The sequence below is a fragment of the Dipodomys ordii genome, unplaced genomic scaffold (assembly GCF_000151885.1).
Source record: "Dipodomys ordii isolate 6190 unplaced genomic scaffold, Dord_2.0 Scaffold38, whole genome shotgun sequence".
NCBI lineage: Eukaryota > Metazoa > Chordata > Mammalia > Rodentia > Heteromyidae > Dipodomys > Dipodomys ordii.
In genome coordinates this window covers 5,581,083-5,600,963 of record NW_012267254.1, presented here as the reverse complement: position 1 = coordinate 5,600,963, position 19,881 = coordinate 5,581,083, and the positions used below count along the sequence as shown (strand labels likewise).

The 19,881-nt window shown below is 38.0% G+C and overlaps 1 protein-coding gene across 3 annotated transcripts in view; it reads left to right on the top strand.

Moving 5' to 3' along the window:
• Positions 1 to 19,415, top strand: part of Slc25a14 (solute carrier family 25 (mitochondrial carrier, brain), member 14) — a 29,181-nt gene extending 9,766 nt beyond the window's left edge. For 2 of the 3 annotated variants that reach the window (XM_013018082.1, XM_013018083.1), the window contains exons 4-10: positions 1,107 to 1,201; positions 3,068 to 3,153; positions 9,702 to 9,797; positions 12,997 to 13,121; positions 14,044 to 14,179; positions 16,767 to 16,847; positions 18,963 to 19,415. In XM_013018082.1, the coding sequence (XP_012873536.1) occupies positions 1,107 to 1,201; positions 3,068 to 3,153; positions 9,702 to 9,797; positions 12,997 to 13,121; positions 14,044 to 14,179; positions 16,767 to 16,847; positions 18,963 to 19,004 (661 nt within the window). In that variant the 3' untranslated portion in view covers positions 19,005 to 19,415. Of the gene's footprint in view, positions 1 to 1,106; positions 1,202 to 1,651; positions 1,696 to 3,067; positions 3,154 to 9,701; positions 9,798 to 12,996; positions 13,122 to 14,043; positions 14,180 to 16,766; positions 16,848 to 18,962 lie in introns of all 3 variants that reach the window. The other variant, XM_013018084.1, reaches the window with a different exon arrangement.
• Positions 19,416 to 19,881: the final 466 nt, after the last annotated feature.

Below are 19,881 nucleotides of genomic sequence, written 5' to 3'. Positions count from 1 at the left end.
TTTTCTTTTTTCTTATGTGGTGCTGAGGAATCGAACCCAGGGCCTCAGGCATGCAAGGCAAGCGCTCTACCACTGAGCCACCTTCCCAGCCCCCAATCACCCTTTTAATAACAATAAAAAATTAAAAAAATCTCAGGGACAGCTCCTAGGTCCTGAGTCACAAGACTTGCACGTACACACAAAAACAAATATTCTGGTAATGTAAGCAAAAATTCATAGTGATAGAGAAGAAGAGCCATCTTTTTTGATCAATTTTTGATTCACTGTCAGTTTGATTTATCGTTCGGTTTGTAGTTTATCTACTGTCAATTTCCTAGGTCATCATAATTTAGGCTACCAGTTTTGCTCACAAAATGGAAAGCAGTTCTATCAGTAACCAATATTATTTTAAAGATAATTTTCTTAGAAAAAATAATCATCATCTTTACACAAATGATTGATGGATCATGTGTTTTTATGTTTTTTTTCAGCAGAATGGATTTTTCCCTAATAGAAAGCAATAAAATCAGAAATATGCATATTTAGTCATGTATTTTTAATCCTTATCACTTGAACTGTTGCTGTCTTCTATGGGTATACCTCCTAATATATAGCTTTGTGATATGGAGGAATGTCAAAGACAGTATGAGAATATTTCCAGTTTATGAGCTGAACTGAAATTGTTTGAAATCTTGGCTCCAATGTATCCTTGTTGATAGGAACAAAGATGTATGTTTGCTGTACATTGCTAGGTTCAATTTGCTAATCTTTTTTTGTGTTGATCTGGGGCTTGAACTTAAATAAATTTTAATTTTCAAGTCTATGCTCTATGCATTTAAAAAGTCTTTTGAGATTTTCTCAGCATTTTCCCTATTGATTTACAGTTTGCTTCTGTTATGGTCATCAAATACATGCTATGCTTTCAGTTTTTTTTAATGTGTTGAGTTTTTTATTTTTACCCTAGATATATGCTTCCTTGGTCAGTGTTTCAAAACTTCATATTCTACTTTTCTTGGATGGAATAAGATGGGTAAAATTAATGAGTAGGCTATCCACATATGTATAATTGTTGGATACATGCCAAGTAAAGTTAACTTTTCTGTATTTCTCTTTTTTTGGGGAGGCAGAATTGCTCCTGCTTTACTAAGACAGGCATCATATGGCACCATTAAAATTGGGATTTACCAAAGCTTGAAGCGATTATTTGTGGAACGTTTGGAAGGTAGGTATCTTCAGCTCAAAGGGATCATTCTTAATGTGAAGTGCTTATCACATGATGCCTGAGAATGGAGGACAGTCACTGTAAAGATCATTTGAGCTTGTATTTGACTTGGGATAAATCTTTGCAGAGATGATGTATAGGAAGAGGGACCTTCTCAAATTTGTCTTTTTCCTATCAAAATAAAAGCCTTCTAGTTAGCCCTGAAGCATGGAACAATCATGTCCAGGAAAATTAATGGTATCCTCATTAGTAAGAGCACTTTTACCTATAAAGCATTTTCTAGTCGCCAATTTTGATAAACTTTTGTTAGGTCGATTACTTTTAGGATATCATGTTCTAGATTGCAATGTATTTATGGCCCTGATATACATGCAGCATTGTTATATATCTCTCCATTAGCTGCTGCAGCACTTTCAGCCTGATACTTACTCAATGGTTGTTTTGCCATAGGCCTGGGACTGTTGGATGGTTGGGAACAGCTGGAGAGCCTTTCGGTTAGTAATGCCCTTTCAATCGCTTTATTATCCTAAATAAGCTGTATCTAGAGCTTCTTCTTTGGGGATCCCAAAGGATTCCCTTTGACCTCTTTCTCAAATAATTTCCTTTTATAGACTTTTTTCTTGGGTTTACTAAATTTCTCTATGTAGGCTCTTCATGGTGGGGTGGTGATGATGAAGATTGAATCTTCCTTGTAGAAAAATGTGCTCTGTGGTTTTGTCGTGTTTTTTTTTCCCTAGCTGATGGGATTTAGTTCTAAATTACTGCTTCTTTTTGCTGAGGGTATTAGCTTAGGGGTAGAATGCTTGCCTAGCATGTGTAAGATCTTGCTTTTGCTCCTGTGTTGCAAGTATTTCTCAGGGTCTCAGATTCAAGAAGGCTGCAGAAAGATGCCAGACAGGGTGAGCATGGAGGTCATGTTTATTACCAGGCTCCCTGTCTATTGAATTATCACTAGCAGTACCCATTGCTTAATCACACACTCTTCATTGGCCCATCCCAGCATAGACTCACAGTCTCTGCACAGCAGCACCAGCTTCATTCTCTTCATAGGTTCACATTCTCTCTCTCACTGGCAGCATCCCTCATACCTTGTCCTCCAGTGGCAACACACTGCCCAACAGGGTTACCTGTTTATATCCTCTCTAGACTAAAGTAGCATTTGACTAAGGATGGTTATATATACACACTTAGTCTCAAGGACATGTTCAGGGTTACCTAAGATAGCACATGCATACATAGTTGACAATTATATCAATATGCTGAAACCATCTGAATCTCAGTTTTGGGGATGTATAGGGCTAAAGAACCCCAGAAGTTACAGATGAGAAAGCCTGACTTACTCCATTTACCCTACAGCTCCCCAATTCTGCAAAAATACTGTTTTTTTAAATATTTGACTACTGGAGCCCTGTAAATAAATAGAAGCTAATAGATATTTAAAGCCAACCAAATTAATATTTACATAACTTTTCAATTAGACATAAGATTTTATTTTATAATATTCAGTTCCAGAGCCTTAACAGTTGGTTCTTATATGTGAAAAAGCTTTTTTGTAATGTTATCTTTTTGAAGTGGTTGAAGGGGAATTACCACATTCTGAATTCCTGCAGTTTACTGACATTTATGTAATATGTTCTATTGCCCTTTAGTTTATGTTTTTAGAAATTATTTATATTTTGTAATTTTTAGATGTTTTGTAGTGATGTGGGATCTAGACATACTGAAGTTCCTTTACTTTCATTAGCTTTGTAGTTTATTTCTAAAGTCATCTCTCTGACCCAGATTCTCTTTTTCTAATATCTCAGTGCTCTCCTTGCAGAAATTAGTGCCTAATAAAAGCAGATCTTTTAAAAATCTTTTTTACAGATGAAACTCTTCTAATTAATATGATCTGTGGTGTAGTGTCAGGAGTGATATCTTCCACTATAGCCAACCCCACCGATGTTCTAAAGGTAAGAGAGATGGATGTGTTCAGAATGATTTGAAGAGAGTACAACCTCTGCATTGACAAGTATTAAAAACTTTGGGTAGAGCTGGGTGCTGGTGGCTCAAGCCTGTAATGCTAGCTATTCAGTAGGCTGAGATCTGAGGATTGAGGGTTGAAGCCAGCCTGGACAGGAAAGTCTGTGAGACTCTTATCTCCAGTAAATTACACAGAAAAAGCTGGAAATGGTACTTTGAGTGGAGTAGAAGAGCACCAGCCTTGAGCAAAAGAAGTTCAGGGATAGAGCACAGAGTTCAAGCCCCAGGACTGGCAAAAAGGTATATTTTATAAATGTAACCCTTCTATATATCTCCTTTATTATAATAATAACACAATTTTTAAAAATGGTATATTTAGGCATGTATTAAGATATTCTGAATTGAGAAACAGCACTATGAATTACCTGTGCTGATGTGTTAAAATTTTAACTAATCACAGAATGAAACACTTATTTTAAAATCAATTTTTGAGAATGTGGCTTAATGGTTAAAAGTGCTTGACTAGCATGCATGAAACCCTGGGTTTGATTCATCAGTACCACAAGAACAGAAAATGCCAGAAGTGGTGCTGTGGCTATAGTGGTAGAGTGCTAGCCTTGAGCAAAAGAAGCTCAAGGACAGCACCTGGGCCCTGAGTTCAAGCCCCAGGACTGGCAAAAACAAAAACAACCCCCCCCAAAACAGAACCAATAAAATCAATTTTTATATTTATTTAATAAATGATAAATATTTCCTATTCATTAATATTTCAATTTATGTTGATTGAGAGCCATAAATATATGACTTAAGGATATGAGAGCATCTAAAAATTTTAAAAATCATTAGTATTATTTTTCTGGCCAGCCCCGAATCTTAAAATTGGGGCCTATGCTCTGTCCCTGAGCTTTTTTGCTCAAGGGTAGTACTCTACCACTTGTGTCACAGCTCCACTCCTGCTGTTTTGGTGCTTAAGTGGGGATAATTGTCTAATGGACTTTCCTGCCCAGCACGAACTGGGATTATAGGTGTGTGCAGTTGGCACATGGCTATTTTAAAATATTATTTTAAGGGAGATATGAGACAAAAGTCAGAGGATGCATACTTCAACACTGGCAAAAACAGAAGGTTAGTGAAGAAATCTTTACCAATTCGGAGAGTTATAATGACTTAATGGCATGAAAAGAAGCACATATTAAAAAAAAACCACTAGTAGTTGATGGAGAAAAAGTATACACTAATCTTTCTGGATTAAAGTCAGAGTAATTTAGCTACAGGATTTTCATCACTTTAGAAGTACAGAATAAATATGAAGACACAAGACTGTATCCTAAAACTAGCGTATCTGCAACCTAATTATACTTGTTAGAATATACAACATTTCAAGAAAAATAATACTTAGTTCCCTCATACTTCCTTATCAATCTGATTTCTAGACTTAATTACCAAAGCCATTCTCTTCAATTTCTTGTCCTTATTACCACCATTGACCAGTGCTTCCATTTACCTTTTCCTTCCTTCTACCTCTATAGTATTGAATGATGCTGGACAAGTTTCTGTTTCCTGGAATTTGTTTTCATACATTGTTTTTACATGTTCAGGAGAGTTATACCTTTGGGTTCCTCCCCTACCTATATCTTCCTTTGGTCTGTTTGTGTGTGAATGCCTGAAGTTGTGTTTAGGTGAACATGTCCAGCTATATTTTAGATTGGCTTCCACATATGAGAGAATACATATACCATTAATCTCTTTCAGCTTGGCTTAACTCACTTAATATGATTTGTCTTAGGTACAGCCATTTCCCTGAAAATGACATAATATTATTCTTTCTAATGGATATGTAAAATTTGTGCTTCATTTTCTTCATCATTTCCTCCCTGTATTCTTCTAGTTGATTGTGGATTTGCCCATTTATTTCATCAGCCAATTCCCTCCTCATTACTTTAACAATTCTTTTGTTCTTCCTCTCTTCATCTTTTCTAACTAAAGTCCTCCCCGAGTTGTTGTTGGTTTTTGAGGGTAGCATTTTGTTGTGATTGCTCATGAATTTTGTGATCTTTTACTGTGATTTATGCATTTGGCTTCAGGGTATGTAGAGGCCATTCAGTTTAGGTATTAGATTCATGATGAGATGCAGAAGCTTTGCTGAACTTCGTGCTAGTCTTGGGGTTTGAATCAGTGTCTGGGTGATATCCCTCAGCTTTTTTTGCTCAAGGCTATCACTCTGCTTAAGCCACAGCTCCACTTCCAGCTTTTTGGTGGTTAATTGGAAATACGAATCTCATAGACATTTCTGGCTGAACTACGATCTTTAGATCAGTCTCTTGAGTGGCTAAGATTATAACATGAGCCACCAGTGCCTGACAGCAATTTCTGTTTTATCAAAAATAAAATTAGAGCTGGGCGCTGGTGGCTCACGCCTGTAATCCTAGCTACTCAGGGGGCTGAGATCTGAGGATCACGGTTCAAAGCCAGCCTGGGCAGGAAAGACTGTGAGACTCTTATCTCCAATAAATCACCAGAAAACCAGAAGTGGCGCTGTAGCTCAAGTGGTAGAGCACTTGGCTTGAGCTGAAGAGCTGAGGGACAGCACGCAAGCCCAGAGTTCAAGCCCCATGACCGACCAAAAAAAAGTAAAAAAATTAAAAATAAAATTAGGATTGCTGCCTGTGGCTCATGCCTACAATCCTAGCTACTTAGGAGGTTAAGATCCAAGGACTGCAGACTGGTCAGACAATTACATGAAATTTATCTCCACTTAGCCAGCAAAAACCTAGAAGTAGAGGTGTGGCTCAGGTGGTGGAGCACCAGCCCTGACTATAAAATCTAATTGTGACCTCAAGGTCCTGAGTTCAAGCCCTAGAACCATGATAAAAATAAGTTAAATAGATTAAAAAAAGCAGGGTATATTAGGAAAAATTTTATTGTAGAAAGTATATATTATGATCCACAAGACTTCAACCCAAGTGATAAGTAGCTTGCCTTATGGCAGATACAACAGAGTTTAAAGTGAATAAAGGAGGAAGTAGAATTGTCCCTCAGAATCTATAGGGGTATGGGTTCTACCTTACCAAAATCCTTGGATGTTGAAGTCACTTAATAGAATAGCTTAGTATTTGCACATAATATATACACATCCTCCCATGTTCTTTAAATCATCTGTAGATTACTTCTAATACTTAATATATTATGGGATGTAAATGACTATTATTCTGTATTATTCTAGTAATAATGACATGGCAGAACTCCAAATATTTTTTATCAGTAGTTATTTGAATTCACATACAGAACTGTGGATGTGGAGGGATGACTATAGTTTGACCTTTTTTTCATGTATTATTCTTTGTTTTGATGGTGATAGGGTTTGAACTCAGAATCTTGTGCTTTGTAGGTAAGTGATGTACTACTTGGGTCACACCTCCAGACCTTTTTGTTTTATTTTTCAAATGTGTTGGCTATTCTGGACTGTTACATTCCTAGTTATATATTTCCTGCATATCTGGGATAATAGGTGGTCTACTACCATAATCAGCTTTAATGGTTGAGATGGTAGTCTTACAAATCTTTGGTCTGGGCCGTCTTTTTTTTTTTTTGATCATGGGGCTTGAACTCTGGGCCTGGTGCTGTCCCTCAGCTCTTCAGCTCAAGGCGAGCACTCTACCACTTGAACTACAGTGCCACTTCTGGTTTTCTGATGGTTTATTGGAGATAGGAGTCTTACGGTCTTTCCTGCGCAGGCTGGCTTTGAACCGTGATCCTCAGATCTCAGCCTCCTGAGTAGCTAGGATTACAGGCGTGAGCCACTAGCACCCGGTTTGGGCTGTCTTTGAAATGTAATCTTCCCAATCTCTACATTCAAAGTAAGAATAAGCTACCATGTTCTGCCTCTTATATTATACTTTTATAAGGCAAACAGATTTTAAGCTTACTATCCTATAATTAATTAGTTTTATTTCCTTGAATCATGCTGACTAGGACATAAAACTTACATTTTTTGGACAGTCTTGAGGCTTGAACTCAGGGTCTAGGTGCTGTCCTTGAGCTTCTTTTGCTCAAGGGTAGCACTCTACCACTTGAGCCACAGGGTCACTTCTGGCTTTTTCTGTATATGTGGTACTGAGGAATCAAACCCAGGGCTTCCTGTATGCTAAGCAAACACTCTACAACTAAGCCACATTTCCTGCCCCATAAAGCATACATTTTGTGTTCATGCTTACATTTAATGTTTGGGGGAAATAAGGATAAATTAACTGTTGGATGATAAATGCTTGGCCTTGGGTTATATCTCAACTGTGGCCTCCATTTTTGTTTTTGGCAGTTTAAATTTTTTGTGTAGTTTTTGATAATTTAAAATATACACAAAATAGAGAAAAGCCTAGGATAATGAACATTTTTGCATCACCTAGATTCTCTTGCCTCACTTTAGTTCTAGTTCTGTTCAAGAATCACCTCCTCGAAGAAATGTTATTGTTGGGTAGTTTTGATTTGTCCTTGAGATAATTTACATCTTGATTTAATTGGATTAAGGGTTTTTTTGTGTCAGTCCTAAGACTGTCACAAACTCAAGGCCTGGCCACTGTCCCAAAACTCAGGAACTGGGTGATGTCCCTGAGCTTTTTTTGCTCAAGGCTAGTACTCTACCGATTGAGCCACAGCTTTACTTCCAGCTTTTGGTGGCTAAATGGAGATAAAATGTCTCATGGACTAGTCTTGCTTTGAACTGTGATCTTCAGAGTTGAGTTCTGAGTAGCTAGAATTACAGGTGTGAGCCACTGGTAAGCCTGGCTTACATTAAGTTTTTTATTTCAAAGCTACTACTTGTGTTAGTAGTTGACTTTCTGTATAAAAGCATGCTGCTTATACAAGATTTAGCAAAGTCATTTATTGAAACCTAAAATTTTCTAAAACAAACCTATATTTAGATTACTGGTATTTAATACTGGACTACTGAGTTCTATGTGTATGGAGTCTGTGGGCAATTGTATCTAATCTTTCACATGGCTATTTAATGCTGTCTTTATTTTTCTTGAAGCTCCTGAACTTTTAAGAAATAGAACTCAGTGTAAGGTCTACTAAACATAAAATTATAAAAATGTATATATATATATATATATATATATATATTTGTTGTTTGTGGGGCTTGAACTCTGGGATTGGGTGCTATTCTTCAGCTCAAGGAGAGCTCTCTACTGTTTGAGCCGCAGTACCCCTTCTCATTTTCTGGTGGTTAATTGGAGATAAGAGTCTCACGGACTTTCCTGTCTGGGCTGGCTTTGAACCATGATTCTCAGATCTCAGCCTCCTGAATAGCTAGGCTTACAGGCATGAGTCACCGGCACCCAGCAAAAATGATATTTTAGCACATTATTTATTTATTTATTTATTGCTGGTCCTGGAGCTTGAACTCTCTGTTTTCTTTGGTGCAAAGCTAGTGTTCTACCACTGAGCCACAGCGCCATGTTCGACTTTTTCTGAGTAGTTTATTTGAGATGAGTCTCATGGACTTTCTTGCCCAGGCTGGCTTCGAGCCACGATCCTCAGATTTCACCCTCCTGAGTAGTGAGGATTACAATTGTGAGCCACCAGTGTCTGGGATATTTTTATTTTTTAATTGTATACTCAATAAGTGTTCAATGTAGAAAAAATGGAAAGTAGAAAAAAACACAAAAGAGAAAAAGTCCCAATTGTAGCATCATCATTTAGACATAAACCACTGTTGTAATTTGGGTATGTATGTTCATCTAGTCTCCTTGCTGTGTTTATAGGTATTTTAACGATATGTTTAATAAGAATTGTGTATAAATCTTCCTTTGTAACTCTCTAGCTAAAAATTTTTATATTTTCTAATGTCAACAAGTATTCTGTTGGAAAATTTTATTACTCTGTAGCATTCCATTGTATGATATTCCATCATAATTTATTTATCCAATCTGTTTTTAGTCTTTTTGAGTATTTAGGTTGTTTTTAATTTTCTACTGAAGTAATTCTATCTTAAGAATTATAATTTGCACTCATCAAATACTTGTTTTTTCCCTCCCAATTTTCTTGCAACTCCAGAAGTGATGGACTTAGTATAAGGAATGTAAGGCTAAATAAAATCATCTTTAATTTGTGCTGGTCCTGGGGCTTGACCTCAGCACCTGGGTGCTGTCCTTTAACCTTTTCACTCAAGGCTAGCACTCTACCACTTGAGCCATAGTTCCACTTCTAGCTATTTTTGGTGATTAATTGGAGATAAGAATCTCATAGACTTTCCTGCTTAGGCTGGCTTTGAACTGTGATCCTCAGATTTCAGCCTCCTAAATAGCTAGGATTATAAGTGTAAGCCATAGCACCCAGCTTAATAACAATAATGTCTGTAAATTATCCTTTGATAGAAATGACATTTTATATAAAATATATGTCCGTTTACCTCATTAATTTTATCATAAAAGCAGAGATTTTTTTGAGATCTCCCAAATACTTTTGCTTAATTTTAAAAGAGTAACATATGTCATTTTGGTTATCTCTGTCAAAATAAAATGTTCACTTGCACATTTAGATTCGAATGCAGGCACAAGGGAACCTGTTCCAAGGAAGCATGATTGGCAGCTTCATTGATATATACCAGCAAGAAGGCACCAGGGGTCTGTGGAGAGTGAGTATTCTTTTTCTCATATTGTTCTATAATCTCAAAGATCTTGAAGGGAATATTTTTATATAAAACCAAATAATGGTGACATAACACCATATAAAAGTTAAGAAGCTCCTTATCACCTATAAAAGGACCAAACTTTACAGTTGGTCTTTGCTCCTGCTTTAATGTTTCAAGATTGTATATTTAGGAAAATTGACAACATTGAAACTACTATTTTGATTTGTTCAAATTTACAGAAAATTTATTCTTAAGTATAGTTTTTGCCAGTTTTGAATTAAATTCAGCATTTTTGTCGGTGATGCTCATTGTAATGCTTATGTTCAAAGTTATCTATTTACTTACTTATTTTTGGTGATTCTGGGGGAACCACTCAGGATCTTGCACTGTTATACTTGCTAGACCAGTGCTTAACCACTTAGGCTATGTCCCTAGCCCTATAACGTTATCTAGACTAATGTTTTTCACTTTATAAAAAGCAAATGATGCCAGGCACTGGTAGAATCTTGCTAGTAATCCTAGCACAAGGCAGAGCTCTGAGAATCATCGTTTAAACCCATCAGGGTAGAAAAATCTATGAGATTCTTATCTCATATTAATCAGCAAAAAGCCAGAAGTGAAGGTGTGGTTTAAGTGGTAGAGTAGCAGATTTAAGCAAAAAAATCAGGCAAGAGCACAAGGCCCTGAGTTCAAGCCCTGCATTCTGCATACACAAAAAAGCAAAAGATAATATTGTAAATACACAAAAGTAGAAAGAAAAGTTCTAGTAGTCCTACCACCTAGAGATAATCACTATTAATGTTTTTGTCATATTAGCTTCTAGTATTCATTTATACTTTTTTATTGTCAGTTTGGTATAACTTTTTCCCTTATTTGTGCTGGTCCTGGGGCTTGAACTCAGGGCCTGGGTGTTGTCCCTGAGCTTTTTCGCTTAAGGTTAGGGCTCTACTACTTGAGCCACAGCTCTATTTCCAGCTTTTTGGTAGTTAATTGGAGACAAGGTTCTCACAAACTTTCCTGCCTGGTCTGGCTTCAAACTGCAATTCTCAGACCTCAGCCTCATTAATAGCTAAGATTATAGTAGTGAGCCACCAGCTTCTGACTGTTATAACTTTTAAATGTATTGTGATCACTGCTATTCCAGTAGTAAATAAGACTATCAATAGAATGTGCAAAAAGTGGAAAGAAATATCTACTAATAGAACTTTCTTTATGTTTTTGGCGGTATTGGGGTTTGAACTCAGAGGTTTGGTCTTGCTAGGAAAGTATGCTACCACTTGAGTCATTATCCTAGCCCTAAATTTAATGGTTTTTTTTTTCTTTTTCGTTTTCAAGGTTCATCTGTGTTGCGTTATGCAAACATTCTTCATTTTCTTTCTTTTCTTTTGTGGTGATGGAGATTGAACTCAGAGCCTTGCACATGCTAGGCAAATGCTCTGTATTTCATTTCTTTTTTATGGCCATTGAAGGCATATGCTACATTTTTTTGTACCTTAATGCTTTTTTTTTTTTGCTGGTCCTGGGGTTCAAACTCAAGGCCTGGGGGCTGTCACTGACCCTCTTGGTGCTCAAGGCTAGTGCTATCACTTGAGCCACAGCCTCACTTCAGGGTTTTTCTGTGTGGTTTATTAGAGATAAGAGTCTCATGGACTTTGCTGCCTGGGCTGGCTTTGAACCAGGATCCTCAGCCTTCTGAGGTAGCTACATTTATAGGAATGAGCCATCAGAGCCCAGCTTGTCTAATGTGCTCTGGCAGCAGTGGCATCATGGCAGTTGCTATGGTATTGGTGTTATGTCTAATGCTTCTGTGAACATTTGTGTATATATTACATGAAGATGATATCACTTTTCTTTCTTTTTTGCCAGTCCTGGGGCTTGAACTCAGGGCCTGGGCACTGTCCCTGAGCTGCTTTTGCTCAAGGCAAGCACTCTACCACTTGAACTACCACAATACCACTTCTGGCTTTTTGTGTTTATGTGGTACTGAGGAATCGAAACCAGGGCTTCATGCATGTGAGGCAAGCCACATTCCCAGCTCTTATCACTTTTCTTGTACACACATCTACATATTAAATTGAGCTAGGTCATCTGGTAATTTTATGTTAACTTTTTGAAAAATGCTAAATGTTTTCTATAGTTGGTATTTTATTTTCATTTTAACAGCGGTGAATAAGGATTTTAATTTCTGCACGTCTTCACCAACACTCATTAATATTGAAAATGATTATAAAGCAGCTATCAGTGGTTTGCACCTATAATCCTAGCTACTCAGGAGACTGAGATCTGTGGATTAAGGTTTGAAGCCAGCACAAGAAGAAAAGTCTTGTAGGACTCTTATCACCAATCAAGCAAAAAAATCCAAAAGTGGGGGGTGTGGCTCAAGTGGTAGAGAAAAAGTTGAGTGAGAGCAAGAGGTTCTGAGTTCAAACCTCACGACTGGCACACACAAACACAATGATTATAGCCATCCTAGTAGGTATCAAAAGGCATGTCATTACACTTGGTATAAGTTAGATAGGTTTTTCTAATGACCAGTGTTAAGTAACTTTGTGTGTATTTTATTTTATTATTTTTTTGGGGGGGTTCGGTCGTGGGGCCTGAACTCTGGGACTGGGCGCTGTCCCTCAGCTCTTCAGCTCAAGGCTAGCGTTCTACCACTTGAGCCACAGCGCCACTTCCGGCTTTTTTCTTTTTACTTATGTGGTGCTGAGGAATCGAACCCAGGGCCTCAGGCATGCAAGGCAAGTGCTCTACCACTGAGCCACCTTCCCAGCCCCTGTGTGTGCTATTTTATTGGCTACTGGTATATCTTGTTTAGGGGAAATACTTTCCAATTTTTATTGTTGTAAGTTTTTTATTCTGTGCCCTGGTCTCTTATCATAAATTTGATGTACAAATATTTTTCTCCATGTGTGAATTCTCTCAGTTTCTTGATAGTATCTTTTATGTCAAAAAGTCTTCAATTGTGATAAATCTAATTTGTCTGTGTTTCTTTTTTCTCTTATACCTTACCTGATATCAATTATTGTATTTTTATGGTAGCAAGTGAGTTGGGAATTTATAAATGTTCCAGTGTTGATTATTGATTTGAAAGAAGAATCTTAGGGTTTTCTGGCCTTTTTCAATTCAACCTATTTTTGTTCACTTGGAGTCTGTGTTATTCTCTATTTCTTTGGAGTATAATGACACTTGTATTTTGTAGGGTGTGGTCCCAACTGCTCAGCGTGCTGCTATTGTTGTGGGAGTAGAACTACCAGTCTATGATATTACCAAAAAGCATCTGATACTGTCAGGAATGATGGGAGACACCATTTTAACTCACTTTGTGTAAGTAGGATTGTCTTTGTTCATACTTTATTTTCAGGAATTTGAGCATTAAATGCCTCTTTCATTTATATCCTCAAATAGAGTAAAACTGGTATGGATGGCCTTAATACTCTTGTCTCGCCTATTGCTAGCCCTTTAAACCTTCTGAATGTTTTATACTTTTCTTGTTTTAGTGTAAATCAATTATACAAAGTAATGGGTTTTAGTGTGGTATATATATATATATATATATATATGTATATATGTATGTATGTATGTATATATGGTGGTTGGATTGTATTCTCCCTCCCTTCCACTACCCATGCTATCCCTTCCTCTCCATGGAACATTTCCTACTTTACAGAGCTGATTCCAGGTGCTCTGGGCCCTTAGGCTACTTGGGAATAGTGTGTACTGTAGTAGTCTAATAGATGTCTATGGAATTTGTACTTGTTCATACATAGCCTGTGCATTTAAAAAGCACATCTATAAATTTCTTGGATTAATTTTTTTTATCATGAAGCAAACTCTCAGTAGGAATTAGAAAAAGGGAAGATTTTATAGTTTCTGAAATGAAAGCACAGTCTCATCTTCTATTTGGTTTTTCTTGCAACCTTTGTGATATTTTGCTACTCAAATCCATTTGACATATGATGTGGTGGTTTGAAAAATTTATGTAACTAATAGATGATGTTTATCACTTCCTGCTTAGTGATCTTGTTAGCCTTGTGTACTCTTGTAAGGAGGAGGCTGAGTTTCAGATTGAAAACTGAATGAAAATGAATGTCTTGTTGGAAAAGTTTTCTTTTCTCTTTAACTTGTAATGAAAGAGTGTCTGGTTTTATCTACAGGCTCTGAATTATTGTACCCATGTGTTTGATATAATTTCTGTTTAGGTGGGCAGTAGGTGGAAATGTGGGCAATCTAAAGTTTTCATCTTTAGTTCCAGCTTTACATGTGGCTTGGCTGGAGCTCTGGCATCCAATCCAGTTGATGTGGTGCGAACTCGAATGATGAATCAGAGGGCAATTGTGGGACATGTTGATCTTTACAAGGGCACTTTGGATGGCATTTTAAAGGTATGCACACTGTGGGTTTAGTTTTCATTTTTCATTTTCTTTGGTGTTTCAGACCATTTTCAGTCCTTATTCTTAGTTGCTATATATCTTTCAAAAAAATGAAAGAATCATATATATTTTTAGTAGCCGCTCAGAGTTTGTTCCAAGTGGATATTCTGTCTCCTTGGTAATCTGCTGATACATGGTGGTCCTTATAATTATTATTCTAATTTGAGTGCTTGAGAATATGTGCTGGATATTTTTATTAATAATACCATGTAGAATTACTGATAGAAAGTACTAATATATCCCCCAGTTGCCCATTACAGATAGGATACCCTGTAATTGAAAACCTGTCACTTTAAAAAACAAAAGCATGCCAAATGCTGGTAGCTTAGGCCTGTAATCCTACCTACTCAGGAGGCTGAAATCTAGAGGATCAAGGTTCAAAGCTACCCTGGGCAGAAAATACTATGAATCTCCATCTTCAGATAACCAACAAGAAGCAGGGTTATAGGTATAACTCAAGTGGTAGAGCTCCAGTCAAGCAAGCAAACCAAGCAAGAGTGTGAGGCCCTGAGTTCAAGCCCTAGTATGAGCAAAAAGAACCACCACTACCATTACAACAAAACTCTGGTGCTTGATTTAAATTCAGGATTGCTCTGCTGTTCACACTTTGCAGTGTCTCTACTGTTATGTTTGATAGAAGTTGAATATAATAAATGTGTTACATAATTATTGGTGAAATTACTGCTATGAAAACAAATTTTTTACTAACATGTGATGGTGCCATATAATTTCTCTGCTCATCAGTTTCATGGAAAAATATTTATTATATATTAATCAGGCACCATTTTTGTATCTACAGAGAAATTGTAGTTATTACAAAAATATGGTTGAGGGGCTGGGAAGGTGGCTCAGTGGTAGAGCGCTTGCCTTGCATGCATGAGGCCCTGGGTTGGATTCCTCAGCACCACATAAGCAAAAAGAAAAAAGCCGGAAGTAGCGCTGTGGCTCAAGTGGTAGAGTGCTAGCCTTGAGCTGAAGAGCTGAGGGACAGAGCCCAGGCGCAGAGTTCAGGCCCCACGACCGGACCCCCCCAAAAAATACGGTTGACAAACAGATAATCAATACAGCCTTGTCAGTGATAAATTCAAGAGTTCTATGGGAGAAAATTATAGCCCATTTGGGAAGTTGGAAATTAGCTCCCTATTGATGGTAGTAAATTGAATAATAATACTTCACGTCTGGTGGGTGCTTTATTGCGTGTTAGGAGCTGTCTAATGAGACTTACATGCATTTAATCATTGAATTCTTGACTTTACCTGACAAGGTAGATACTGAAGCACTGAGGGATCAAATGACCTCCTGGGTTTCACAGCCTATCAGTATGAGTGTTACGATAAACCCAGACCACTGGAATCAACCAGTATTTTTTACTGTGGTCCTCATATTGGTGGCTAATTGTTGTTAGGTTTTAAAGGATAGGAAATATTATATTGAGGTGCTTGCACATTTTATTTTGGGGGGAAGATTTGAAAAGTTTTTAATCAGATCAGATTTGAATTGTAAGTACATCATTCTGGGTGGAAACTGGTGGTTCATGCCTGTAATGCTAGCTACTAAGGAGGCTGAGATTTGAGAACCATGGTTCAGAAGTAGCCCAGAAACTAGGTAGAAGAGTTTGTGACATTCCATCTCCAATTATCAGCACAAAGCCAGACTGGAGGTGTGAAGTGTGAATTCTTATAGTAGAGCACCAGTTATGAGTAAAGAATTTGAGTGAGCATGACGCCCCAAGTTCAAACACTAGTACTGGCAACTAAACAAAACATTCATGCTGGGGCTGGGAAGGTGGCTCAGTGGTAGAGCACTTGCTTTGTATGCCTGAGGCCCTGGGTTCGATTCCTCAGCACCACATAAGCAAAAAGAAAAAAGCCGGAAGTGGCGCTGTGGCTCAAGTGGTAGAGTGCTAGCCTTGAGCTGAAGAGCTGAGGGACAGTGCCCAGGCCCAGAAAAAAAAAAACAAAAAAACAGAAAAACATGCATGTGGCTATTGTCTGTAGGCCTTAATTTCATAATAGGTAAGCCTCTCTTTATGAGGAGGTATCTGCTTTCCTACAGTGTGAGTAATCCAAGAGAAATGAGATCAATACCTTATTATCATTATCTATCTATCTATCTATCTATCTATCTATCTGGTGGCATGAGCCATCAGCACCTGGCCATAAAATGTATTTTAAGACATAGTATTGGAAGTGATACATGTATGCTGCTTCTGTATTTTATTGGAGAAATAAACAATCCTGATATATTGTGAGGTGAGAGCCATGAATATCTGAGGTAGTCTTTATTAAGGGCCATCTTGAAAGCTGGCTACTACAGATATTCAAATATGTTTACAATTGTATTCAGCCATAAGAAGTATACATTGTTCAGTAAATATTTTTGGTTAGGTTTTGTGGATGAATATGAACTCAAAGTATATCCTTAGGAAAAAAGACCATTCATAGAGACGTATTTGCTGAGGTAGGGATGGAAGATGGTTGTCAGATGTAAAGAGAAAGGGGAATTCACTCTGATTTTGATTATGTTTTTTTTTCCTCAGATGTGGAAACATGAGGGCTTTTTTGCACTCTATAAAGGATTTTGGCCAAACTGGCTTCGACTTGGGCCCTGGAACATCATTGTATCCTTTTAGAAGCAAGTGCTTCAAGAAGGAAAATTTGATTACTAAATCTTTTTCAGCCAGTAAGAGACTTAAGTATCCCATTGGTGATCACTGAGGATGGAACTTCTCATTTGGAGGTTAATATAAACTTAAGGAGGTAGTAAAGAATGGTCAAATTTTCTTCTAGATCCCTTTTGTTGGTGCCAGTCCTGGGGCATGAACTCCTGACTTGGGTGAATTTTCTTTTTAAAACAGAATGTTAGGTGCTGGTGGCTCATGTCTGTAATCCTTGCTACTCAGAAAGATGAGATCTAGGATCACCATTCAAACCCCTCCCAAGCAGGAAATTCTATGAGACTCCTGTCTTCAGTTAATCACCAAAAACCAGAAGTGGAGATGCGGCTCAACTGATAGAGCACTAGCTTTGAGCATAAAATCTCAGGTGCAGTGCCCAGGCCTAGAGTTCAAGCCCCAGGAAAACAAAACTAGAATAACAAACAAAACTAGAATGAGGGCTGGGAAGGTGGCTCAGTGGTAGAGCGCTTGCCTTGCATGCCTGAGGCCCTGGATTCGATTCCTCAGCATCACATAAGCAAAAAGAAAAAAGCTGGAAGTGGCGCTGTGGCTCAAGTGGTAGAGCGCTAGCCTTGAGCTAAAGAGCTGAGGGATAGCACCCAGGCCGAGTTCAGGCCCCACAACCAGACACCCCTCCCCCCAAAAAAGAATGACAGTACAACCAATTTGAAATGTGCTATGAAGTTTTTTAGAAACTCTGGTGGGAGAGTTTGTGCTAAGGTGATAGAGATTTTGTACCCCCATTAACGGACAAAATATCTGGGAATGCTAACAAGATAGAAAATATTTATAGAGGAAAAGAATCCACAGTTTACTAAGATTCTGTTCTCATGGGTGAATCTCCCTTAGTTGTGTGGGAGCCATGGTAGTGCACAGAGCTATGTTCTAGACACTGCATGATGATTGATGTGTTTAGTGGTACTTCAAGGATTATAAATTAATTCCCAGTCCTTAAGGGGTCTGAAGGCTGAGATACTATTTTCCTCCTTGAAATTCAGTGTATATAGCAACATTTCAAGCACTGAGTTATATGTTTTCATTGATATTCTTGGTGTGTGTGTGTGTGTGTGTGTGTGTGTGTGTGTGTGCGCGCACGCGTGCGCGCGCTCATGTGTGCATGCACATACACACACATTATATTTGTTGGTTATAGAGCTTGGACTCAGGGCCTGGGTGCTGTCACTGAGCTTCTTTGTGGTCAAGGCTTGGTGCTGTACCACTTGAGCCACAGTGCCACTTCTGATTTTTGAGTGGTTAATTGGAGATGAGTCTCATGGGGATTTCTGCCTGGGATGGCTTTGAACCATGATCTTCAGATCTCAGCCTCCTGAGTAGCTAAGATTACAGGTGTGAGCCGGTGTTGTCCAGCTTAAAAATGTATTTTTAATCTGTGTCTATTGCTATGCAAGAAATTGTAGTGGGCACATGGGAGGCACTCAGCATATATATAATCTGACAAGTTATATTAAAAAAGATATTTAAGGCCTGGGAAGGTGGCTCAGTGGTAGAATGTTTGCCTTGCATGCATGAGGCCCCTGGGTTTGATTCCTCAGCACCACATGAAGAGAAAAAGCTGGAAGTGGTGCTATGGCTCAAGTGGTAGAGCACTAGCCTTGAGCTGAAGAGCTGAGGGACAGCACCCAGGTCCAAAATTCAGGCCCCATGACCAGCCAAAAAAAAAAGATATTTAAGCTGGGTGCCAGTGGCTCATGCCTATAATCGTAGCTACTCAGGAGGCTGAGATTTGAGGATCACAGTTCAAAGCCAGCCTGGGCAGGAAAGTCCATGAGACTCTTATCTCCAGTTAACCACCAGAAAGCCAGAAGTGGCACTGTCGCTCAAGTGGTAGAGCACTTGCTTTGAGCTAAAGAGCTCAGAGACATCACCCAAGCCCAGAGTTCAAGCCCTATGACCAACAAAAAAAAGATATTTAAGTCAATGCACCTTAGAATAGCATAGACTATAAGAACCTTAACTTAAGAGAAAACAATGTATAATTTTAGAACTAAGTTTTGCTTTGAGTATCAACTCGGAAATTTTCCATGACTTTCTCCTCAGTTTTTTATTACATATGAGCAGCTCAAGAGGCTTCAAATCTAAGAATTGGATATATCTGTAAGCCCAGCCTTTGTACTGTTTTTCCTTTCCCCAATCTTCGTGTTCTAATGTATTTTGACAAAGTTGTAAGTGTTTACTGAACCAATGGTCTTACAAAGGCATCCTGATGGAAGAACAATAGATGGTTCAAAGTCATTTATGTATTTGTGATACCATGTTAACTTTTCCCTGAGAGAAAGTGTTAACATTGAAAGTCTGGCCTCAGATTGGTATCTTCTATGAAGATGGATACTGATGGGTAACATTCAAAATGGCCTTCTTCCCAAATGTGTGTTAAATGTAATTGGTTAGAACCAAACTTGGGCTAGACCAGAAGGTGTAGGCCAGGATAATTACTGCTGTGTATGTTATGTAGACCTTGGTTCTCATTAAAGTATTTATTGGCAGAATGACTTTGACCTTTGTCTTCATTTACTGTTTTCTCCTTTGCCTACTCCAAGTTATATTCTTCAGAAAGTGATAAAATGAAGCTGACTGTGACATGATGGAGACCAGATTCTTAAGGCCTGTATTGATCAAAATAGAATATGTACATTGTGCTTTCACACTGCCATTCATTGGATTAGTGCCACTCAGGCAGGTGGTTTTTCTCAAAGCATGAATAAACAAGCAAGTAGCTCATTTGGAAGATTCTATAGATAAAAGGCTAAATGAAGTAAAAGACAGAACACAGGGTTCTGTTTGTCTTATAGGCAAAAGTTCTTCCTGCTTTCTTCTACTAGAACAGTACCTACTGCATTGTAGGCACTCAGGCTTTGATGAAATGAATAGGGCTTCATATTTATCTTTTTTATCATTTGTTCAGATATTTATTATGTCCCTATTTTCTTTTCTTTCTCTCTTTCTTTTTTTTTTTTTT